This window comes from Varroa destructor, unplaced genomic scaffold, assembly GCF_002443255.2.
Source record: "Varroa destructor unplaced genomic scaffold, Vdes_3.0 BEIS01000005.1, whole genome shotgun sequence".
Classification (NCBI taxonomy): domain Eukaryota; kingdom Metazoa; phylum Arthropoda; class Arachnida; order Mesostigmata; family Varroidae; genus Varroa; species Varroa destructor.
The window spans coordinates 22,357,395-22,379,867 of record NW_019211458.1 but is presented as its reverse complement, the minus strand read 5'-3'; the positions used below and the strand labels follow the sequence as shown (position 1 = coordinate 22,379,867).

Here is a 22,473-nt window from a genome sequence, read left to right as displayed (position 1 = left end):
CTGGCTACTTTACATTCATTGTAAGATGGTTGGGGTATGCTACGGTCATTCAGATAAGTGTGACGACAACGCTTACCAGAGTTGAGATTGCAAGTTTTGCGGTATTCGAAAATGTTGGTGTAAAGATATTAGAGGGGTCCGTCAGGGCTTGCTTTTTGCTTGGGTCGACGACCCTTTCGAGGTATTGGGTCGACTAAAACATTTGATGTTGACGCGCGCTTTTTCTCAGGGTCTAAAGGAGAGTGGTGAGGCTAGCGCTGGAAGCCACGTGGCGTCAGAGTAATGCTCAATTCTACTAGCGCGATCATTACTACCACAAGGCCCTCTTTTCCCAGTTTCCGTCTCCGACCATTTGCCGACTCAACTGTTGATGGACGCATCAAAGAACGTTAAGATCTTCGTTTCGAAGGCAAGTCACGTCGTAATAGATCTAGACTTTCGACGACGCCACTATCATCCGCTCCCCCCCCCCCCCCCCCCGGTGTTTTCTTCTCTACACTAAGCGGCGAAAGACGACCTCATATAGCGATTGCAACCCCCATTATCACTCCGCAAGCTTAAAGGCCCAATTTCTGACGGGTGGTCGCCCTCTTGGCAGTGGTTGCATCGCTTTCCTTGGCATTTCACCATTCACCCCACCTCTTGTGTAACTAGGTCTTAGCTGCGCTGGCAGTAACTGCCACGGCTGTGACTCTCTGGAGCCGCTTGCCGCTTTGGAGGCGGTCGGCAGTGCCATGTAGATGCTGCTTCGGCACTGCTAGATCAGCCTACCAAAACCACTCTAGCTCCCCCCAGGGTCTTTGCAGGGTTTTCCCGTGCCAGGCATACACGTCCATATGTGTGCGCACCCCCCTTCCTCCCCCTTTGGTCTCTCGTCCCCTAAATGCCAACCTCATCGCATGTAGGTCGCCTGCTTGTCATCCCTCAACAATGGCCACAGGGGAACAGAGACGCGCCAACAAGTCAGATACAAGGTTAGCGAGATCAACCCGGGAATGGGGACGTCCTGCAGATTGCTCCACACATGTTCGTTGGTGAAGATCTCACGTTCAGTGTCGTTTTTACCAGATACACCAACCAATACGATTGGATTGTAGGCAATATAATAGATCAAAGAAAGATCACCTCATTTGATATGCGTACCATGGTTTCGGATCATTTCAGGCGAATCGTAAGGTATTCTACAATGCTAAATTCACCGAGACTAGCACGTTGACATGTTGCAATGTGCGAACATGTTTTCTTTCCCGCGCAGAATCATCCGCTGGCAACGCTTAAAATTGGATTTCGGTTCGATCGGAGACCAGTCGTTTGTGAGAGCAGCGTACTCGTACGTGGGGTGCCCTTTGCACGTTTACTCCATACTTGCTGGCTACTATGATGTTGCTTTTATATAGTTATAGCAGTGGTCGACGGGGGAAGGAGGTCTGGGTCTCTCCCAGTTGCCATCCAGTAGACTCGCAGGGACGGTGACCGGTGCGTTTACATTTTTTTGATCGAAAGTGCGCTCAAGCTGCCAATGTCAGTGTTGCGAAGCTAGCTAGGAAATAAAGGAGTGCGCGGCAAAGAGATGGGCAAGTCACCAAAATAACAGCGAGAATCTTCACCTGCAAGGCTGACATACATCCTTCCTCGCAGACAAGTTTCCTTTCCGCACCAACCTTCGCTTCTTTGCGCATCTCGGACTGTCGTATAAGCCTCAATTTCTTCAGTGCTTTTGTCAGGCTTATCTTCTACTTCTTACTGTGGCGATCTAACGTTGGAACATTGGAAAAGCGAGGTTTGCGCGAAAACGAAGTCACGGAATACCCGCACACTCCCTCCTCCTCAACTTAGTCGCTGATCTAGTTGAATTTTTGGCCCGCGCTCGCTTATTTCCCTCTGCGACCGAATCCCTATTCGAGTATAGCTTGCTGTTCGGTGATCATCTATGTATATATGACCGTATATGTGGCATCGATTTGGTGTTGGCGAACGAATCATGTGAGCTTGGTACAGTTGTTAGGCAAGCCTTCATGCACGGTATGTGCTTGTGCCAATTGCTCTTAGCTTCCGTCAAGTCGAAAAAGTGGATAATTGAACAAATGTACGAAGTACCATGTGTTCCGCGGACATATTGATCGGTAGTGATACGGGGCAATAGGTTCGCTAGTGGGTTGAGATTCGACAGTACTTTCGTTCCTATCAACGATAGAGAACTGAAGTAGACACCAATCGCAGAAAATAAAATAAACAGCTGTAGGTTTTTGCTGGCTAAATTCAAATATCTCTTTTGTGCGAGTACTAAATATAGCCACTTCTCTATAAAAATTCAACGGTTTCACCCGCAATGATATCTACTCGATCAAATGACTCGTATTCACGCGGCCGACGCGCAGCTTTTGCATACTGCGTATAACTGCTGACAATTCCATGCATTTTGTTGACACCGGCTGGCTCTTACGTTTTATGCGCTGATAGAGTATCACAGATAAGACGGAGCAGCGCATTTCTACATGCTTATTACCATTTGTGCCCACAGCTGGCTGATTTTGCTTCCTCGACTCTAAATATATACATACAGTATATATACGTTTATGTGCTATCCATCTTACGGATACGAGGCCACTAAATTTCAATATATATATGTACATATATGAAAAATTTTTTTCATATCCAGAACTATTTCAACGAAAGCCCCTGTTCTCAGCAAATGAAGAAGATTACAATGACCTTCGACAATCTAGACGTCGGTAGACATTTCCAGACGCGTGTCAAAACTCATCTCATCTACAAATCACTTACCAGTAGTAAATAAATTTATTTGGGAGAGAGGCAAAAAAGCGAATGCAGAAGTTTCGCTGTCTTTGGCCACTTGAACTGCTGGAGCTATTTGTCTCTCGTTCCAGCCTTCGATATACTCAAATGTTCTCTTCTTTTAGATAAAACATTCGGATTTAGTAAAATCTTATACCCGAACATTCCTTTTTATCCTGAGGTTCTCAACTCAGCAAGCGTATAGCTCTGTGCATCTAATGGTAGCTTAGGAACCAGGCTGCGGACTATTTTCGCTGGCGATGAGCATCGTCGAGGGCCAACAAATGCTCGCTACTGCGGACAATTTTCGTTAGATGGCAAGGCAAGATGGGCTCAGCAACGAAAATGCGAATTCTTTATACCCTACAGATAGCGCACGGTTACACCCAAAAGGACGCACCCGCCAAATATGCAAACAATCTAAGGGGTGAGCTAGTGTCAGCTGGAAAAATATACGCCGTAGTTTGCCATTTGTAGCTGTTGCAATTCCTCTCCTTTGCCCGACATCGCCATCGCAAAAAACTGGACCCAAAGACGCGAGACCCGACGACTGGGGCGCCCTTAGAACGGGGATGCACTGTGTATGCCCTGGTCGGTATCTGAATCCACATCATCGGGCTAACCTTTCTACCCGGGCAATGAATATAGAGCTACAAGCTGAACGCTGCATGCTCCATTGCCCGTGTTAAAGATCCTGGTCGTCCCGTTCCACATCCCCTACACGCACTACCCGCTACAGAGTTTTGGGATACGCTTTTGTATTGTCAGCTTGCAGAAGATAACAGCCGCCGCCCCATGTTCCCACATCTTGCCACATCGTATAACGGACAGTGTGCGCAATCGGCAAAACACAAGCAAATGTGAGGGGGACTCGAAATTCTTGCAGAATTCCTACGTTTTCCCAGTCTGGAACACATCCTGCTTCGGGAGCTCCATTTTGGGTCGGCTTGGTTCCACGCTGCAGTATACCACTTCGTACATGCGTTTTGCCTTGCGCCCTAACTTTCAGAAGCCCTTTCGGACTGCAGCCTTACTTCTTAAAGCCCAATAGGGTGGCTTCCATTTGCGTTGAACTAGTTGTATAGATAGTTGAATAGATCGCAACGAGCAACCCACACTACCGTGAAAACCCATGCTGCACCCGCGAGAGTCACAAACACAACCACGACGTTGGAAATCCTTGCTGGCCCTATTCGGTGCTGGCGAGACCCGGAATGTTAATGATTCGCAATGGGAGCTAGCCGTTTCGGTGTGGGAATGCAGTCGGACTTGAAAGATCAGTCTTGGGTTGCCTGGGTTTCTACTGCTCGTCCAGGACGAGCGTATCACGTCGCACCGGCTTCCCGACGGGAAGAAAAAGCAAAAAACACACAAAGTGCAACGAACCAACCAGAAGGACTGTGGGGAGACAGTCGCGAGTGGGGAGACACATATTAAGCAGCAGAGGGCACCGGAAGGAACCTATGTAGTTTGTTTGAAGAGGAAGAATTAGGCTTTGAAAAAAGGAAAACACCGTTTACGTTTTGATGGTTATGTAACTGACGATTTGCCGACGTCTATATGGACGCAAAGTATTTTGGATTAAATCGTAGACAGCGATAACCCCGCCTAGTTCTGTGCTACGAAACAGAAGTGGCAGGGTCAAGATGAGTTAAGATGATATAAAATCGCAAGGAAGAATGCGCGCCAATTAAGACATGGCTTGATATGGTTTTGCTGGTCTTCTTTTTGCGCAGTCTTAATTTGGGATAACCTGTATCTATCTGTTAGAACTACTAGCTTTCTTTTTTGCTTGGTCTGCTACAATGGCGTTGCAACAGGTCTAGAATTGACATCCTCGTCTAAAACGAAGAGAGGCTTTAGGGCGACATTTTCAGAATTCTTTATCTAGATGTAAGTGGAACAACAAAAATAAATAAAACTTTAAAAAATGTATATTGTCTGGATTTTGCTTGTCGGCTAGATAGAGCGCATCTTGGCAAAAAGGCCATTACAACGTCAGTACGATATCGATTGGATCTAGAAAATTATGAGGAGGTATTGCAAAAGAGGTACCTTATTCCGTGTCGCACGGCGATTGGAAATGCTCGCAGCTATATAAGCAGGCTCTATGCAAACACCGAGGTGGTATTTACAACCAATGGCATCTTGTGGCCTTAGTCAGAGACAGATCTTTTCTGATGAATTATACGCCGTTACACTATTTTTATTGGTATATACTGCTACATTGATATTATACTTCTCCTTCCACTAACCTACAAGAAATAAACCGAGCACGTTAACATATTGTCTTTAGAAAAAAATATTATATATTTATTTTTTATGTTTACATGCAGTATATATTATTTTCGATAATGACGTTTAGTTTAGATGGAAATATATGCATGATGTACTAAATAATGTATAGATTACAAAGAAGAAGCCGTGAACCTCTAGGAAGTGCTATAAGAAAATTTAGAGCGGTAGCTACAATGTATTTAGCGGTAAGTTCAAGATACATGCAATGACAACTTCCATTGACAAAATTGCCGGATAAACGATAAATACAGTTCCTGTGTACTAATAGGCCTGGAAGTGCTTGACTTTTCGAAATTGATCTTTCACTTCCTGTTATTGACATACACTATACGACTTGGTTAAAGGACAATTAAAGAGCATTTCATCTCCTTCAAGCGGATCTTTTGAACGGCACGAAATAGAATTTTCGGCAGAAATAGGCAGAAAAACACGTTTTCTGCCTGAAAGAAAACCTGTCTGAAAACTGAAAATTTTCTGTTTCTAGGACGATGTGTTTATCTGCACTTGTGTGCTTGCTTTCTGCAAGCGACATAACCAGCTCAATGTGATCAATAATACTATTAAAAGACCATTGAACTTGTCGAAACGAAGTGCTCTATGTTCATGTTAACTCTGTTCGGTGATTATGACTTGAATGACAGAACACCACTTGTTTCTGTGCATAAAATTGATTTGGATAGCAACAGTCTTGTGATTGCAGAAAATGGTCGATACCTGTCTCTGTAAAACCATACAAGCAGTCCGCACGTTAACACGATGCCGCGAGCCTTGCAAGGCGACCACGTCTGTGCGCAACACTATGAGTGCGTAATTACCAATATGAAGAGCGAGTATTACGGTGCAGTGTAGACGATATGCGCCATATTCCATACGGTATGCAAAGCTAGCGTATATCAAGGCTGCCGCTGGTCCTGCCCAATTAATTTCTACAAATGTTTGTTTTGTTCCGTCATTTGTCTATGGATGACTTTCCGATGGCGAAGGTGGCCGTGTGCAGATGGTGGTAAATTTTGAATACGCTACATAGCAGGTGTGATTAAATTAGGAAACAGATAGGCTTACAACGCAAACTGTGTTCGAATTCTATCGACAGCTAGTGATAGTACCGGACCGTTTAGAAAAACGGTCAGGATACACGACAGGCGCGTTAGATGTACCTGCCACGTAGCTAGTAGGCCAACAACACGAAAGCGTCAAAGTCCACGTTGTATGAGAGTGTCTGCCTATGCTGGTATCTAACAGTACAGGGATGTGCAGAAAACAAATGGCGACTACTGGTAGTAGAGCTGTGAATGCGGCAAATGTGCTGATAGTCATAAGAAGGTTGTGCACAACAATTATGGCCGGCGTACGGTAGAAGTTTGCGTTGGAGCAGTAGGTGTCTAACGCCAATCAGAAATCGTCGCGTATCCTCGGGCTGACCGAAGAGGGTATAAGAAACTTAAAGCACTGGCCCTTCGCAACCTCTACGTTTCGATCCGGTATCGCCGTTATGCACTTCGTTCGAGCACGACACGAACCATCTGCCTATGCCCGGCTTCAAACCTAGACTATAACGTTGCGCAATATCACGGACACTTCACATAACACCTGCATAAACCTTGTCTGTCATTATCATTTTCCAGCGAATCGTTGCTACTAAAATCTGCCAAGCGCGGAGCAATGTCAAAATGTGTACTCACGTTGCAAGAAACTGCAATGGAGTACAGAAAAGCGTCACAGAAGCTACGACCCCCATCGCCTAAAATGTCCTCACTAAGGATTCCGGATGACACCGAATCCGAGCGTATTAGCTATACGTCCGACCAGGTATCCGACACACCGAATGTCTGGGGTAAACGAAACGCAAACGAAGAATCATCGTAATCAGTGTCGTCGTCAACATCATCCCCAACACTCAAAGAAAAGCACATCATCCTATTTCAGTTCGGGCATAAGTGGGCGATGTTCCACCCTGCTGAACGATTGATAATCGCATCGTGTCAATTAACGAGAGGATGCCCAGAAACATAAAAATTAACCTCATTCGGACGACAAATTCCTATGTATGTGATTCGGGGAGTATTTATTCAGTTACCACAACTTAACTGCAAATAAAAAGTGCATACAGTACGATACAATATAATGATCCAGGCAGAGCTTTGACCGAAAGCTGGCTTTAGTTCCCAGCATACTCATGAAGGGAGCTTGATTATTCCGTAGCGACTTTATGTGCGTCGGCTATGCGCCAACTAGACATATTACGTCTAGCAGAAATCGCATGGTTGCTGGTCTGTGCGTCGGGAGAGGGACAGAACGATAGGAGTCAGCGATACAAGGGGAATTCAATTGTTCTCACATATAAAGTCAAGTAGCAAACGAAAGGATGGCTGAAAGTTGAACCATTCGAGAACTCCTCATCTAATGACCTACACAGAGGTCGAGTAGTTTAGATTAAGGTCCAGCGCACCTTAAATATGAATAGAAAGCTCGTATGTTATTTGGTAGCGATAATTGATGATTTATTATTAAAAAGAAGTTGATAATATTTTTACCTAGTTGGCCGCAAGCCTCTGCCGCCATGTTAAATAGAGTAGTACTCACCCGGCATGGTATATGCCTCTCATGAATATAATTGATTCAGCTAATAAGTTAATTAGGATAAGTGATATATCACGGCCGTACTACTAGGTCGAATAATAAGATTCTCTTTCAAGTTTATTCTCATTTGTTGTTTATCTCTGAAATACCGCTCGAAAGGGCGTCTTCTGCTGTATCAACATACCGTATCATGCGCCGTAAAAACTCATTATCCTACCTAATACGACTAGGTGCATTTAAACTATTGTTTAAAATGTCTGAAAAACAAGTGTCTAAAGAAAAATAATGATTTTTATTGTCTGCTCTCGTCTTCTGATGAAGTTATACGGGGTTTGCTTGCTGTATAGGCTGCGTAAACTCTTTCTAGCCATTGTCACCATTCTCCGGATTCTAAAAAGGCGAAAAGGCAGTAAAGTAATTACATAGGCCTTTTGCCGAACGCAATGAACAATTTAGAAAAATATGTTTTGCCACGGTAAACGTCAAGATACGTCGATTAATCACGATGTCGATTAATTAAAAACGAACTTTTCTAAAAAAATATGCTAAAGCAGCGCTGACCGAGTCTGAAGATGACCCTCTGTGAAATGTGTTGCTTCAAACGCCAGGCTTGAATATAGTAGTAGATCACGTTTAAGCAGTACCTTTAGCTATATAGACAGGTAAAGTTTTGCAACGGAGCTTGAAAAGCTTTAAGCCCAAAAGCACGACACGGTCTATGATGTTTGCGAAAGTCAAATATACATTTGGTTTTGTTCAGTGTCAGGTACTTACTACTTTTTGTGGAAAGGAACAGTCGATTCAAGACCTCTTTACTAGTACTGTAATAGTATATAACGTGCCTCTTTTAGCATACCTACGATCTCCTTCATCTTAATTCATAACTAGGTGATAAGAAAACGACGGCAGCGTAACGCAGGATGTCTCCAGAGATGACGATTTAATTATACAACCAGTTGATATCTATAGTGTACGCCATATCTATGCGATTTCAGTTTTAAAAGCTCAATACATTATAAATGATTTTACTTAGAGTACAAGCACAGTCGGTGTGTACGTGTTTCTATAACGTATTGTCATATGCTCGTTAAAAGCAGAGAAGTACCGCGCGATAGAATCAACCGCTTAGATAATTGTAATAAAACGTTTGTTAATCAAGAGAAATCTATAAGACAAAAATAAATGAGAACAAAGTGCGCAATATCCATACACTGTTATGGTGCAAGGGCACAGTTCGTTAAATGCACTATTCCTCATAGAGGAACCTTACTAAACCAAGCCTATTGAGATATTTGTCTATAATTTCGCTTGCATAAAAACAATAGAAACAATACATAACACTTTAAAGTTTCGACAGTACAATTGACTAACAGGTACGATTTATTGATGGCTTGTTTTGGAGAAAATTTTATCTGAAACCCTTTTTTTTAGGTTCGACAGGCAACAGGCCTAGATTTATTTTCCAACTAAGGATAGACTTATTATGAACGGAACAAGAACTGCCAATTCTCATTTCAGTCGCACAGTCATCAGGAAGGATTGAGGAATTAATTATAATTAACATCAGCCATGTTACCACCTAGATCAGTTGTATAACTTGATTAGCGCGTCGGATTGCTTATATTACTGCCTCCCATATTCTGGGCATTATGGAGCAGTGTTTAGCTGTAGTTCTCCTATTTGTACTGAAAATCATATAAGCTATCTCTATGTGTATGTATATAAATGGCCCGTGCCTCAAGCAGCTTTCCTAATTTTATTTAGATTAGTATCGTAATGATAGCGCAGCTATTTGCCAGCTGGGGTACGAAAACGCGGTTAAAAGCGTATGTGTGATGGGATGCCTAATGTATCCTTATTATTGTCACTGTCAGCTTGGACCACGCGCCATTGGGCTTGACATATCGATCCATCAGTCCCCCTTACTTACACTACAGTTACTTCATACTTGGCGCTCAGCTGAAGGATCCAGCAAAAATTGCAAGCGGTAAGATGCGAGGGGCGCATGAACCACTATTTGTTCCTTGCCCCTAACCGTTTGTTCCACTGCCAATTCCCATCACAAGCAGCTTGCGCACCACAGTTGTTAAATTTGAGGATCTATTTTGACGTTGAAAGATCTCTATGGCTCGCCCGGTCGCTTGCCAATCATTTATTCGTTTGACAAAACCCCGCGCTCCTCAGAAGTCCCGCCGATGAATCGTCCATGCGTCGTCGTCGTCGTGTCAAATGTTGTTGTCGATATTTATTGATGACGCCTCCAACCGAATCTGGCGCTTACAAGCCGAGTCTTTTCTATTTGTCCTATTTCTACCACTACCAGGCCTTACCCGTTTTGGGTGCGTTCTTACCTCTACTCATTGTTACCTCAGCCTCTGATACTCGAGTTGTTTTAAAATAGTAACCTTTTCTATTATCGTATTGCAATTTGATTGCTGTTGCTGAGACGCTGGCTGGCTAACGCTCCACGAAAGCGGGAACAGCGACCGGAGCTGATATCGAATTAGAAACAAACTTTTTGCGTTTTTCATACGAGCCTGTTGCGGCCTGCTGTTGGGAAGGCCTGGAGAGATTCGGGGACGGAGAGAACTAGTGCGGACAAAAAATGAAAAAGCAATGTGAAATTGATAAATGTGAAAAGTACAGCCGTTCGATACAAGCCTTGTTTGCGAATCATAGATAATGTATTATCGCTATTGTAGTTAGGAAAAATGCCCCTATACGACCGACCGTATTGACTATGCTTGTCATGTAATCGTGATTTGTTACGATTAAACATGTATGCAGGCGAGGTACACATGGTCTTGGATATTCTGTAAAAGGTACAACATCAAAAATAGGATTAGGAGTGAACGACTCTGTGGCCTTAGCAGCGGACCATCTTAGAGCACTCACGGACCCTAGTAGCATGAACGTCGATCGATATGGTTCATTATACAACGCAGCATCAGTTTTTGACGTCTATTCAATACTTAGGTAGAGAAAAAGGCCAGCCTATTCTAGGTTGCGATGCACAACAGTTGATTTAATTTCACGGTTTAAAAAGCAAAAAACCGAAGCATTTATTGAGCGTAGACTGGGATAGAATAAGGCAGGATCGACCTAGAGAAATATGCACAGTTTTAGTATAATTCATTTCGTGCAGTCTTGCGATAACTTCGATTTTAAGGTTTAAAGAGCTAGAGGTGCACGCGTTATTACGTACCTGCACTTACTAGTCGTCTAGACAATATGACCTTGTAAAATTTATGTTACCAGCGGCGGACATGACTTGTTGTTATAGAACCAGACACGTTTCCTATGAGAGTATATGGTTCATTCTGACAGAAGAATGAGATTAAATTATCGAACCGTGTGGCGTTTAACATTTGCAATATAATAATTTCACGATTCGGCACTACCTTTAATAACTCGGTATGGTTTAGCACAACTCTTGACTTGAATGGTACCCCTTGTGTCAATAAGAAAAATGTTTACCTAATCTCAAAACTGTGACTGAAGTTCACGCTAATAAATCACTACACGTCAAAGAATGAACGCTTGGGTTTGATGGCGGTATTGATGAAGTACTAAAAATGTACTGCTATGTGTTTTTTTTTTAAGGAGTGATGTCTAAATGACGATCTCAGTTGATTTTCATCTAACTAATAAAAGGATCGCATTCTTTAGGTGGATTTCGATATCTGTTATTTCCTATCAAGTATTACGGCTCAGGTCAAAGTAAGGCTTAATGAAAAACCGTTGTCCGCGAAGAACCTACAGGTTAATTATAATCTGTTAATAACTCTGTCTGTAGCCGTTATAATAATCATAGTAACAATAATACTAGCGCTTCGTAGCAGCGAACTTCGACAGGCCGAATCACGCAATGTAGTAGTCGCCTGTCTATGCACAGGGGGTTTAGTTGAGGATTTATCTACAGCGAAACGTGGAACGATTTCATCCTAGCTGGAACTGGATTCATCTGTAGCGCCATTTATCCTTTAACCGGCTAGAGAGTGCTGCTTGTTTAGCTGGGAACATCTGCCATGCAAATGATCACTCTATCCATGTCGGAACATAATATTGTCTGTGAAGTATAGATGTTGCACAACATTTGTTTTGTTCTACCTTCATGTATAAATAGATATGCCCTTCAATTCGATTTGGCTTCAGATCGAATGCTTAGTAAATTATTCTACTAACAGGGTATACTCGGATCAAGTAGTAGGCACTGTAAAAAAAAATGTTCTGGATTTAGTTGGTTCTTATATAAGATAGTTACCATGCGTAGGCAGACACCATTGAAGCAGTCACAAGATCCATCAAACTTCATGGATTTGCCTCAATGGATGGCACTGAACGACCTTTCAAAGTGTCCTAAAATAACCCAAATATGCTTTCTACTTTTAGTAAAAATCTCATAATTATTATTCTAATCCACTACTACCATAGGAAAACCATATTATTCAAGTTAAAAAAAGTTTTATCAGATTTGACCTCGAATCTGGCCGGATATCGTTCAAGCTTCTGCAGAAATTAGAGGTTCTTGAAACTAACTGTGCCTTCGTTAAACTAAAAATTTTTTTTTTGAAAGATCATGGCCGAGGATGCATAAAAGCTTCTCGGGGCTATCGTCAATGCCTATTATTCGTACGCTATGAACACTTCTGTTTTGATTAAGATTGATTGCATGGGCTATTTTTCCCGAATTCTGGATATGGGAATCCCGAATTCGCACGTTCTCATATCCCATAGTTCTTAAAGACAATTCATGTTCCACGTAGCGTTTTTTTTTAGTTCATCTTTATTTTTTTCACGGAACACTCTTTAGTGAAAGGCAAATCGTCTTTGATTCGTTTTGCTGTTTACAATACTATAGAAATTAAACCTCTTTTCAATTGCCTACCTTAAAAGCTTTTGGGATCTAACTTTCAGAAGAGTTGCAGTTATCCCAGCTTAAAATCTATTCAGCAGAATAGTAAACCAAATCTATAGAAGAACTGATGATAATATGTAAAAGCTGTAATGGCTTAGTTTCATGTAACATTAGAAAATGCTGATTTAAGTTCCGCTGGGAGAAATACAAGTTCATTCCAACGAAGTGGGTCAATGCTACAGAGGGACCAATAAATAGAAACTCAACAAAGTTAGACATGAAATTGTAGTAGATCAGCCACACATATATCGATGACCGGTAACTAACAATGGTCAGCTAAGCTAAAAGCATAGTAATAAGTGGTAGAATGACGAAAGCTTTTTAAATAGGATGAAATACCCTCTATTGCGATGATGGACTCCATAAACAGTAAGCCATATTAAAAACCCGAGTAAAAAAAATATACGTTAGGATTATTGTAATCTACCTAAACGGTGTTAGGTGAATCCTTGGTAATCTGCGTTCAGAACTATCTAAAACGAACTCTCTCAAACGCGCTTATTCAAGAAGTTACCATAATTAAATGTACTCATCTAACTAACAAAGTAACACACTTACAGTTATCTTCCAGCCAGACCAGCATAACAACAACGTCTTCTACAAATTCTAATTTATTCAATCTGCAAGACAAAATTATTGACTTTGGTTGCTCTGACAACAACTTCCAACTTCATATACATATATATATATATATATATATATATATATAGCTAGATCTAGATCACCATTAAATTCCCAGTAGGAAATTGCTTAAGTTTTCCTTTTGTAATCAGCTTAGTCATTAACGTTGTTGATGGTTGACTCAGTCGGTAAAAGTATGATGTTGTTTCGAGACTGCAAGATTAATAATTATCTTTAATCAAACTGGTTTATAAAATGCCTTCATACTAGATTGTAGTTTATTCAAATATGCGGCCTTAATTTGTATTTGGCTTCAAATTCATCAGTACCGTTCTTATACCTGTACATATTTTTAGTTAATAAATAAAATAGTATCCTTCAACTATAATTTAGATCAATTTTAAATTGGTATCAAGCGGTAGAACAGCTTAAGGGTAAAACTAGTTGTTTTTAAAGAACGCTGTGCTATTTTTTTTATAAACACATCAAGGTAGTAAAAACATAATTGGGCCGTCCAAACTACGATTCTATTTCATTACATTCATTATCACAGTGTTATGGCCCTTAGATGTTGCAACCAGACCAGTGCTTTTCTACGAAACACTCCAAGACGTTATAGCTACGGCAAAATGATCAATTTTTATAGAGGCTCTTTTATAGACACAACCCTAATAGTGAACTGTTAATATTCGCAACCTTTTTATCCGACCTATTACATCATTAGGAACAAAGTTAATTGTGCGCCAATGCTGTGCTTCTCGAACTAGGATAATTATTTCGAATTTTGCGTTTGGTATAACCCGTAAGCATTGCTTCCGACGGCTGGTTTTCAGCACAAACTATAATGATTCTATATGCAGTTGTAGAGTTGGAGGTCTTCAGATGCTCCTAAATCTACTATTCAAACCACATTAGTATTACATTACCACGACGGGCTCAGCGAATATCGCGCGCAAACCTTCCTCTCGATCAATGGAACTACCCTTTCCCTCCGTCCCTCTCCGTCACCCTCTTTGTTTACAAAAAAAAATGCTGCCACCTACTGTTTGGGGTGGTAAGCGCTCAGACGCTGTACCAGTCAAGGCCGTTAAAGGTAATGTGAGATAAGTGGCTCTCTTACCAAACGTAGCTACAGCTCCTAAGCAATTCTTGATCAAGAACTGGGGGACCCGTCGAGTTTCTGCCAAGTCATTGTCTGCTAGCTGTTAAGAGCAACAACTGTCTGTAGACTTCGAGCGACCTTCTCTCTTCTATATAAGTGTTTGATATCTGTGTACGTTTCACAGCGGGACGATTCCGTCACTGTGTTTGCCCAAAGTTAGTTGCAAAGTCACGACTAGTCAGTGAGTTACATTTAGTAGCCATCGCAAGTGAACTTTTAGGTAACTTCATGAGTGATTATGAATACGCTATATTTACATATAACGATTTAGAGGTTCATTACAGCAGAAGCCCCTATCTGAAGTAGTACTGGGAAGTCTCGTAAGTGGCAAAGCATTGCCTAACGACCGTGCAATACAGTTAAATCAGATATTTTGGCAAATGCTAATGTTACAAAATTCTAAACATCCAAGTCTCTGGTATTTTCTCATATTGCGAATACCGGTAAAATTATTTGGGTTCCTTTGCTATTCATTTTAATTACATATGATCACAGCTTCGTAGGAATATGTAGCCTATTGTGTATCTCCGTTCAAGTCAGCTGATACTTTGGTTAGGCAAATGTTGATATTGTTTAGGTTTGGCTTGCATTTTGTCTAATAGTCCATTGACGCCGAAGTTTTCTTAGAGCATAAACCAATTGTAAAAGTCAAAACGATCGTGTAGAATTATCGAGTTAGTACACGTGGTTGACCTGGCACTTCTAAAGCGACGATATGTCAGCTTTATACGAAATGTTAAATCATTCGTGTTTTTATACGGGCTTTTGCGTTGACAACACTACAGTAACTTGTGTGTAGTGTGAATTTTGCAATTCAAAACGAAATTTTACACAATTCTAGTTATTCAACTTTGCTGATGGTAGTCAAAAGTCTCATATATACAAGTCAACAACACAGTATCCCAATATCAAAGAGAGTATATGGAAACGTACAAGGAGCCGACGAACGGCATATGTCACAATTTCCCCTGCATGTATTGTTTTACTTACATGTATTATCAAGCTTGTGCGAGCTTGGTTTCCTGTAAAGTTTTTCGTGGAATGAGTGCATGGCAAAGCGAGCGACAATATGCCTATTGGGTGGGTTCATCTGTTTGCACTGATTGTTCTTCATTGCACGCGATGTAAAAAAATCCCATTCAATGTCCGAGAGTCTGCCTTGAGTTGCCTAGGGCGTCAGTGGCGAGTTTGTAAGCCGATTCGGGGTCACTATGTATAGTTACAGTGTGCTTTTGGGCAAGGAGCCTTCGATACAACTTAATTGTTTGAGATTCTTCATTGTAAGATGTTTCCGAACGATGTGGATCCCATACATCGCGACCGTAGTTAAACAAGCTGAAAGCGACTATAAGAGGCAAGCGATTTGATCGTCCATCCGACCATCACTGTCCTTCTTTATCTTTCAGTTACCTGCGCATTGAGTGTTCTGCCGTTTGCGAAGAAAAGTAGCCTGAAGTCTCAAAATTAATTTATATAAACAAGAAGTAAGCTGGTGAGGTATAAGGTGTCGGCGTTCACCCTGTGAGCTACAGGCAGAACTTCGTAGGTGTGTTGTGGAAGCTTGTTTACATCCGAGCCTCGCAAGGGCGTTTGACAGTTTGCGCGGTTACAACTTGAACTGTGAAAGCTCTCTGCCACAGTGTGTGAGGGCTAATGCTTGCGCCCTATGACAGAGAATTAATTGTACCTTAGATGTTACTCTGTTCCTGGTTGTTGCAAATAGGTCAATAACTTGTTCCATGTCCCAGAAAAGTTGACAGTGAGGTGGGATTGACTGCATGTGTATGTTGGAAGAGTGGCTTGATTGATTACTGTGCTTAGATGATTTTATTTATGTAAATGTTTGTTATTAGTTTGCGACTTGTGCCTACATTAATTAAAGCTATTTTCCGACTTTAAAGTTAGGTTGAAGGGTCGTTATTATAAGGATAGCAGATGATCGTTAAGGGAACGTTTTTGTAAATTCATGAACTATCAGCGATCTGAGTCAGCGATATTGATTAACTGTGTCTGATACGGTTATTAAACCTCAACCATATTTGCCATGATTGTGTAATATTGTACCATTTATCACTGAAATCAAAAGATTAACTAAGGTTTGTAATACACCCTAAAAAAATGATCAGCTTCGATGGAAGTGAGGAAAGAACAGAGGTGAATGAAAGGCGTATGCATCAAAAACAATATTAGTATAGATGAAATAAACAAACTTGATGAGCCATAATTAACATCTGGGTAATAAATCTGTGATCTCATATTGACAGGAACAAGTACTGAAGAAGCATCGGAATGTTGAATAACGGCAAGCTGGCCGGCAAGACGATTCTGATTACAGGGGCGTCTCGTGGAATCGGAAAAGAGATTGCCCTGAAGTGCGCAAAGGTGATTGTTTCTGATAGACGATAATCCATAGTTAATCAGTAATTATAGTATCACTATATTAACACGCTCACGTTTACGATGAAACTGATTATTAAAAAAAAAAACTGGAACGGATTCTAGGCATCTGTTTGCGGAAGGTCATCAAGTTGTTACATTGCTTCGATATGGTTTAACGCTCATTTGAATATTTATAACTACGTGTTGCAAAATCTGTTAAACGTCATTTGTGTGCTTAGGGACGAGCTCAGGAATTGGCTCGAAAATGTTCTTGGGCACGAACTTTGAATTGCTAATTGCCACATAATCGCCTAGCAGTGCATATGCGTAGTGTGCTTAGGTCCGAAACCAATCGGCACAGACCCCCCGAAATGGTGCCAATTGTGGAAAAAACATCTCAGAAATCATAAAGTTTACGCGTACAAGATTTAAAAAAAAAAAAAACAACCCATAGTGGTTGCAGAAGCGTTGTACCTGATGGTGAAGCATGGGTGAAGTGAGTGGAGATCTAGCTGTTAAGAATCTGCTGATCCAGTGCTTTATCTACTATAAATATTGTAGGGATCATGATATCACGCGCGTTATGCCGTATCGATAAACGACAATATTATCGTAAGTAGATCATACTCGCTTTTGAACAGGCCAGGAGGCTAGGTCGTATAGTACCTACTATTGTTAAATTACCGAAACTCAGTGGCCAACTGTATGATGAAGTGTGATCTATGTTGAATAATGAACGTCTGCTGTACATCGAATATAATATAACAATGTTTTATCCGCAGGAAGCTTTCTAAAATGCTATTTTTGATGGAAATGACTAGTTTACCGAAGATTATCCAATTTCGTACTCAATACTTTAGCCATGCATTGGTAAGAGTGGGGCGAAGCCTACCGATGGAAACTAACTTACGTTCGTGTATTGTGTCTACGATATTCTAGCGAAATCGATAAAAAGCATAGGTATTTGTCCCAAACAAAACAATTAAATAGACGCGATTCCAGGGTAAGCATTCCTATGCCCAAAAGAAAGCTCCAATAGATCGGCGTGGAACGAACTAAATTTAATGGCCTAATAAAAAAAAATAAGCCCGTTCCAATTATGTGTCCATTCAACAAATTTCAGTTCACGAAGGATGCATAGTTGAGCATGCATGCTTACCGTCGCCAGTCTTAAAGGAAGCACAATACAAAAGGAGGAACAATACTAAAGCAAAAGTGTCAATAAGGCCATTACTAACTATGAGAAAAAAAGTACCAATTGCAGTGCCGCCATCAGTCAGCCAATAGCTAACCACCGAACGATTCTACCGCAAATAACGTTAGGTTAGCGTGTAAACAATGCGTCTCCCAGAGTTAAATTAGTGACAACGCTGAGGCCAAAACGAATAGTTGATTCCTGATAAACTACGTCTTGTGTAAAAATTGATGTTAGCTATAAACAAAAAAGGCACTCTATTAGAAATCGATAAAGTAAAGCAATTTATGCATAAAATTGTTTATATACGTCAAATGAACTATCGTTCTTAACAACAGAACCGATTAACGATGCGACACGGTAATATTAGCTTCTTAAGTTAGCGGCAAAAGAGTGACTGGATATAGTTCCTATCTCAAACGGCTTTGGCGGCGCTAGGAAAGTGTGGGGATTGCTTTTAGTTATTGAGAACTTTTGCCATTTTAAGTGAAAAATCAAGACACGGGAAGCCGTAATGTACGCCATGTTTGCATCGTTTAAATCCTTTAACCAAGAAAGGTGTAAGGTAGTCCTTAATCAGGAAAGTTTACATAGTAGCTTATTTTACTAACCATGAAACGTGTCAAGAATTTGAAATAAAAATAATATTCCGTAAATTATAACTGAATATAGAGTATTGCATTGTCTGAAATATTAAATCCGACATGCGCGGCTCTTCATTAAACTTCAGGACAAAGCCAATATTGTGGTTGCCGCGAAAACAGCCACCGCCAACCCGAAGCTTCCTGGAACGATTTACACCGCTGCTGAGGAAATCGAAAAGGTGCTCGCCTAAATAGATGTCATTCGATTTGTTCAGATTAATATTTTTTAACCGGACATGGATAGTTTATTGGTTTTAGCAATAGCAGTAGTTTGATAATTTTGTAGAATGCCTAAAATAGTGTCAGTATTGTGTTTCTATATTAAAGCTATACTTCCATAAAAAAAAATATACGTTTATCGGTAGAAGTATACATACGACTTATGTTGGATTCACCCAACAATACATAAATAGTTCGCTTATTATGATTATGTTTCATCCGGTTTCTCATTATGTGTAAAGGCTGGAGGCAAGGCTCATGCTGTCGTCATGGACATCCGCGATGAAGCGAATATCCGGAACGCTATAGAAGAGGGAGCCAAAAAATTCGGAGGTATAGATATCCTCATCAACAACGCGTCGGCCATCAGCTTAACGCCAACTGAATCCACAGAGATCAAAAAGTTAAGTTAGACGAACAAGTCATCGTTAATTTCGTTGTTCAAGGATTCAACTGGCTCCGCAAAGACTTTTAGGCATCGCGTTCGCGTTGCTTTGAATAAGCTCAACTATAAATGTATCAAAATAAATCTATAAGTAAGTCATCAACTTAACGGCAGACGTCAAACGAGACAAAGGTGCTGTCAATCATTGTTAAAAAAGAAATGAAGAGTAATAAAAAATTTTTACTTTTTGGATTCTTATTAGTAGTAAAACATCGACGTTCTGCGCGTTATACGAACTATTTTGATTGAAACCATATTAGAATGCAAACCTTTTAATGTTTATTCGGCAATTTTTTGACTGTTCATTTATACACAAAAAGGTATGATCTCATGCACCACGTCAATGTCCGGGGCACATTTATCACGTCGAAAATGTGCATTCCCTACTTGAGGAAATCAGCAGGAGGGGGGAGAATTCTTAACAACTCTCCACCGCTTGTCATGAGCGCGAAGTGGTTCGCGCCCCACGTTGCATACACAATGACAAAATTCGGCATGTCAATGTGCGCCCTCGGAATGGCGGAAGAGGTAGGCACAAGGCTTCCTTGCCATACGGCGTGTTACAGCTGTCAATTGCCTAACGAGAACATTGTAAGCATAAATTAGATTTTGAGCATTTTCGCGTTGCAGGGTACCTGTGTTAAGCGTGCTGTTTAAATAAAACGTTAGAGATTATGTGTACTGAAACGTCTTTGTTTTTGCGCCTATCCTCGTCTTACAGTTTAAGGGACAGAATATTGCCGTGAACACATTATGGCCAAAAACGGCTATCTATACCGCTGCAACCGCAATGTTAGCTGGAAGCGCCGATGCGGCCATGTCCAATTCTCGCTCTCCAGCGATTATGGCCGATGCCGCGTACGCAATTCTTACGAAACCACTATCGTTTACTGGCAATTTCTGCATTGATGAAGAGGTCCTTCGGGCCGAAGGTACGGTATGCGACCGTTTATTCTTCTGTTAAACTTATTTTCTCGTACGAGTAATAAAAGTCGGCCTGAAAACAATTAGGACTGTATCGTATCAGGAACACTTCACTTCTACAGTTCCAGACTGAGCTTTCATTGCTGCTGCTGCTGCTGTTATTATCATAGTGGACGTTACTGCTTCTTCACCATTCCTACAAACAGTGTTATGCGAGCAAGTGAAACACACTGATATTAAGAACACGTATACACATGCAGAAAATAATTTAGTTATTATAACTACAATCAAATCAATTTCACTACCGTCGCTTGCTCGTGTCTCTACACCCTTACCTATTTACTATTAAATATCTTATGTGATTACCAATAGCATTTTGTTCGTTGCAGGTATCACTGATTTTGATCAGTATGCATGTAAAAAGGGCAGCGAAATTATGCTCGACTTTTTCTTACCAGACAAATACTATGAGAATGGTAAGCTGCTGCCTACTGCTAATGGAACACCTACAGAAGCTGCTGCTGCTGCTGCTGCTGCTCCCGAAGTCAAGCCCCTGGACGGCGTGTTTGAAAGCATCAAACGATTACTCAGCGTAGATCTTGTAGAGAAGATTAAGGGTGTGTTTTTATTTGAAGTTAAGGAGGGCGGAGAGTATTTCATCGATCTGAAATCGGGCGCAGGAGCCGCGGGAAAGGGCGCTCCCACGAACAAAGTTGATGTGACTTTTGTTTCCAATGAGCAGACGTTTTTGCAAATGTTCGAGGGTAGTTTGAAGCCAACCGCGGCCTTTATGTCGGGCAAACTAAAGCTCAAGGGTGACATGAGCAAAGCTATGAAACTCGAGAAACTGTTTAAAGAAACCAAGGGAAAGCTATAGCTGGGATTTGCTCACCGACTCTTCTATCACAACGACGACGACGACGACGACAGCGACATAAACAGCATGTGATATTTAATAATCAGTATGTCTAGGACTCACCCATCGTCTGCTGAGACGTGTTGGGTGTAAGAAATAATTATTGTCTAGATAAAATTAATGCTCGATAATTCCATTGCCTCAACGGAAATGACGTGGAGTGAGGGGAACTCTCAATATGTGCAATGAATTACTAATTCGTAACCTAAACTATATTATATAGATACCTTCATATAGAAAACAATGCAACATTTGCTAAAAATAAAAACGGCACATCGCTCCAAAGTATTTCTTACCCTTCTAGGAAATGTCTATTTATTGTCATTCATCTGAATGTATCGATATGGCTCGATAAATGTCTTTTGTAGGAGAAGCAGTTGCATTGTACGAGTATCGTGCACACACTGGTGGATAGTTGAAACTAGGCTTACGTATGATGCCGCATTTAAGGACAAACAGCATTTGACACTCTAATCCGTTATAGACAATATAATAGTTATAATTTTGTAATCGCCGAATTCATCTAGGCGATGGGTACTCAAAAAAATCTTTAATAAATCCCTCAGTAAAATTAATCATGTACCTACTAGTGGTTTAAGGGTTCTTTCATATACTCGTTGTTATCCTTCAAAGAAACCAATCCGAGGTTGTATAGATATAAGCTGCTCTTACAAAACATAGCTATAGGCGGTTTCATTCAACTACAGCGGTTGTAAACGTGTTGCACGATAAACAGACAAGTTGAATCTTTTTGAATAAGATAGCCATTTCAGTGCGCATTTCAGGAAATAACATTAAGTAATTTTTAGAAATAAGGTACAAGAAAGTTGCTATGGATGTATGTTTGGCCTAGTTGCGCTTTTACTAGAGTTTTATCTTTCTACGAATTATGAGTCGTATACTCTTGAATTTTCGTCGAACTATACTAGCATCAACACAAAATTTTAGAAACAAATGTTTTTGATAATTATGTCTGCGGTCATAAGGTTCCTCTTGAAGCCCTGTAGAGCCGATCATCGTGACAGCCGAACTGAGTTTATCTACGTGACGTTTAATTTTTTGCGAAAAAGCTAACGCACTTTTCATACAAGATTTATATTTTTTATTAATTAAATTTACAAATGGTGTGTGAAAAATATCTGCTGTAGCTAAAAGGGTTCATGCGTCGATTTGGCTGCCATGTCTCAACATTTTTATTCATTCATTTTTTCGTTATTGCATTATATTTTTTATAGTTAACTACCCAGTACATTTTGGATACTTTATTTACTGGCCTTGAATGATGCTACGACACTAGTAGATGGGAAAGCCTCGTTAACGAAGCCGAGAAGACTACGAGGCAGCTAGTTAAACGTTAAATGTATAACGAATATTTT

At 40.8% G+C, this 22,473-nt stretch overlaps 2 protein-coding genes across 8 annotated transcripts in view; one reads left to right on the top strand and one right to left on the bottom strand.

The window, feature by feature from the left end:
* The window catches only part of Hsdl2 (Hydroxysteroid dehydrogenase like 2), a 29,916-nt gene extending 8,511 nt beyond the window's left edge, over nt 1-21,405 (top strand). The window contains exons 1-7 of one of the 7 annotated variants that reach the window (XM_022807460.2): nt 14,195-14,306; nt 16,640-16,757; nt 18,680-18,772; nt 19,055-19,215; nt 19,578-19,785; nt 19,979-20,189; nt 20,571-21,405. In XM_022807460.2, the coding sequence (XP_022663195.1) occupies nt 16,665-16,757; nt 18,680-18,772; nt 19,055-19,215; nt 19,578-19,785; nt 19,979-20,189; nt 20,571-21,058 (1,254 nt within the window). In that variant the 5' untranslated portion in view covers nt 14,195-14,306; nt 16,640-16,664 and the 3' untranslated portion in view covers nt 21,059-21,405. The other 6 variants (XM_022807459.2, XM_022807458.2, XM_022807454.2 and 3 more) reach the window with 6 other exon arrangements.
* LOC111251143 (uncharacterized) overlaps nt 19,514-22,473 on the bottom strand; it is a 15,286-nt gene continuing 12,326 nt past the window's right edge. The window contains exon 5 of the mRNA XM_022807464.2: nt 19,514-19,834. Coding sequence (XP_022663199.1) covers nt 19,827-19,834 — 8 coding nt within the window. The 3' untranslated portion in view covers nt 19,514-19,826. The remainder of the gene's footprint in view (nt 19,835-22,473) is intronic.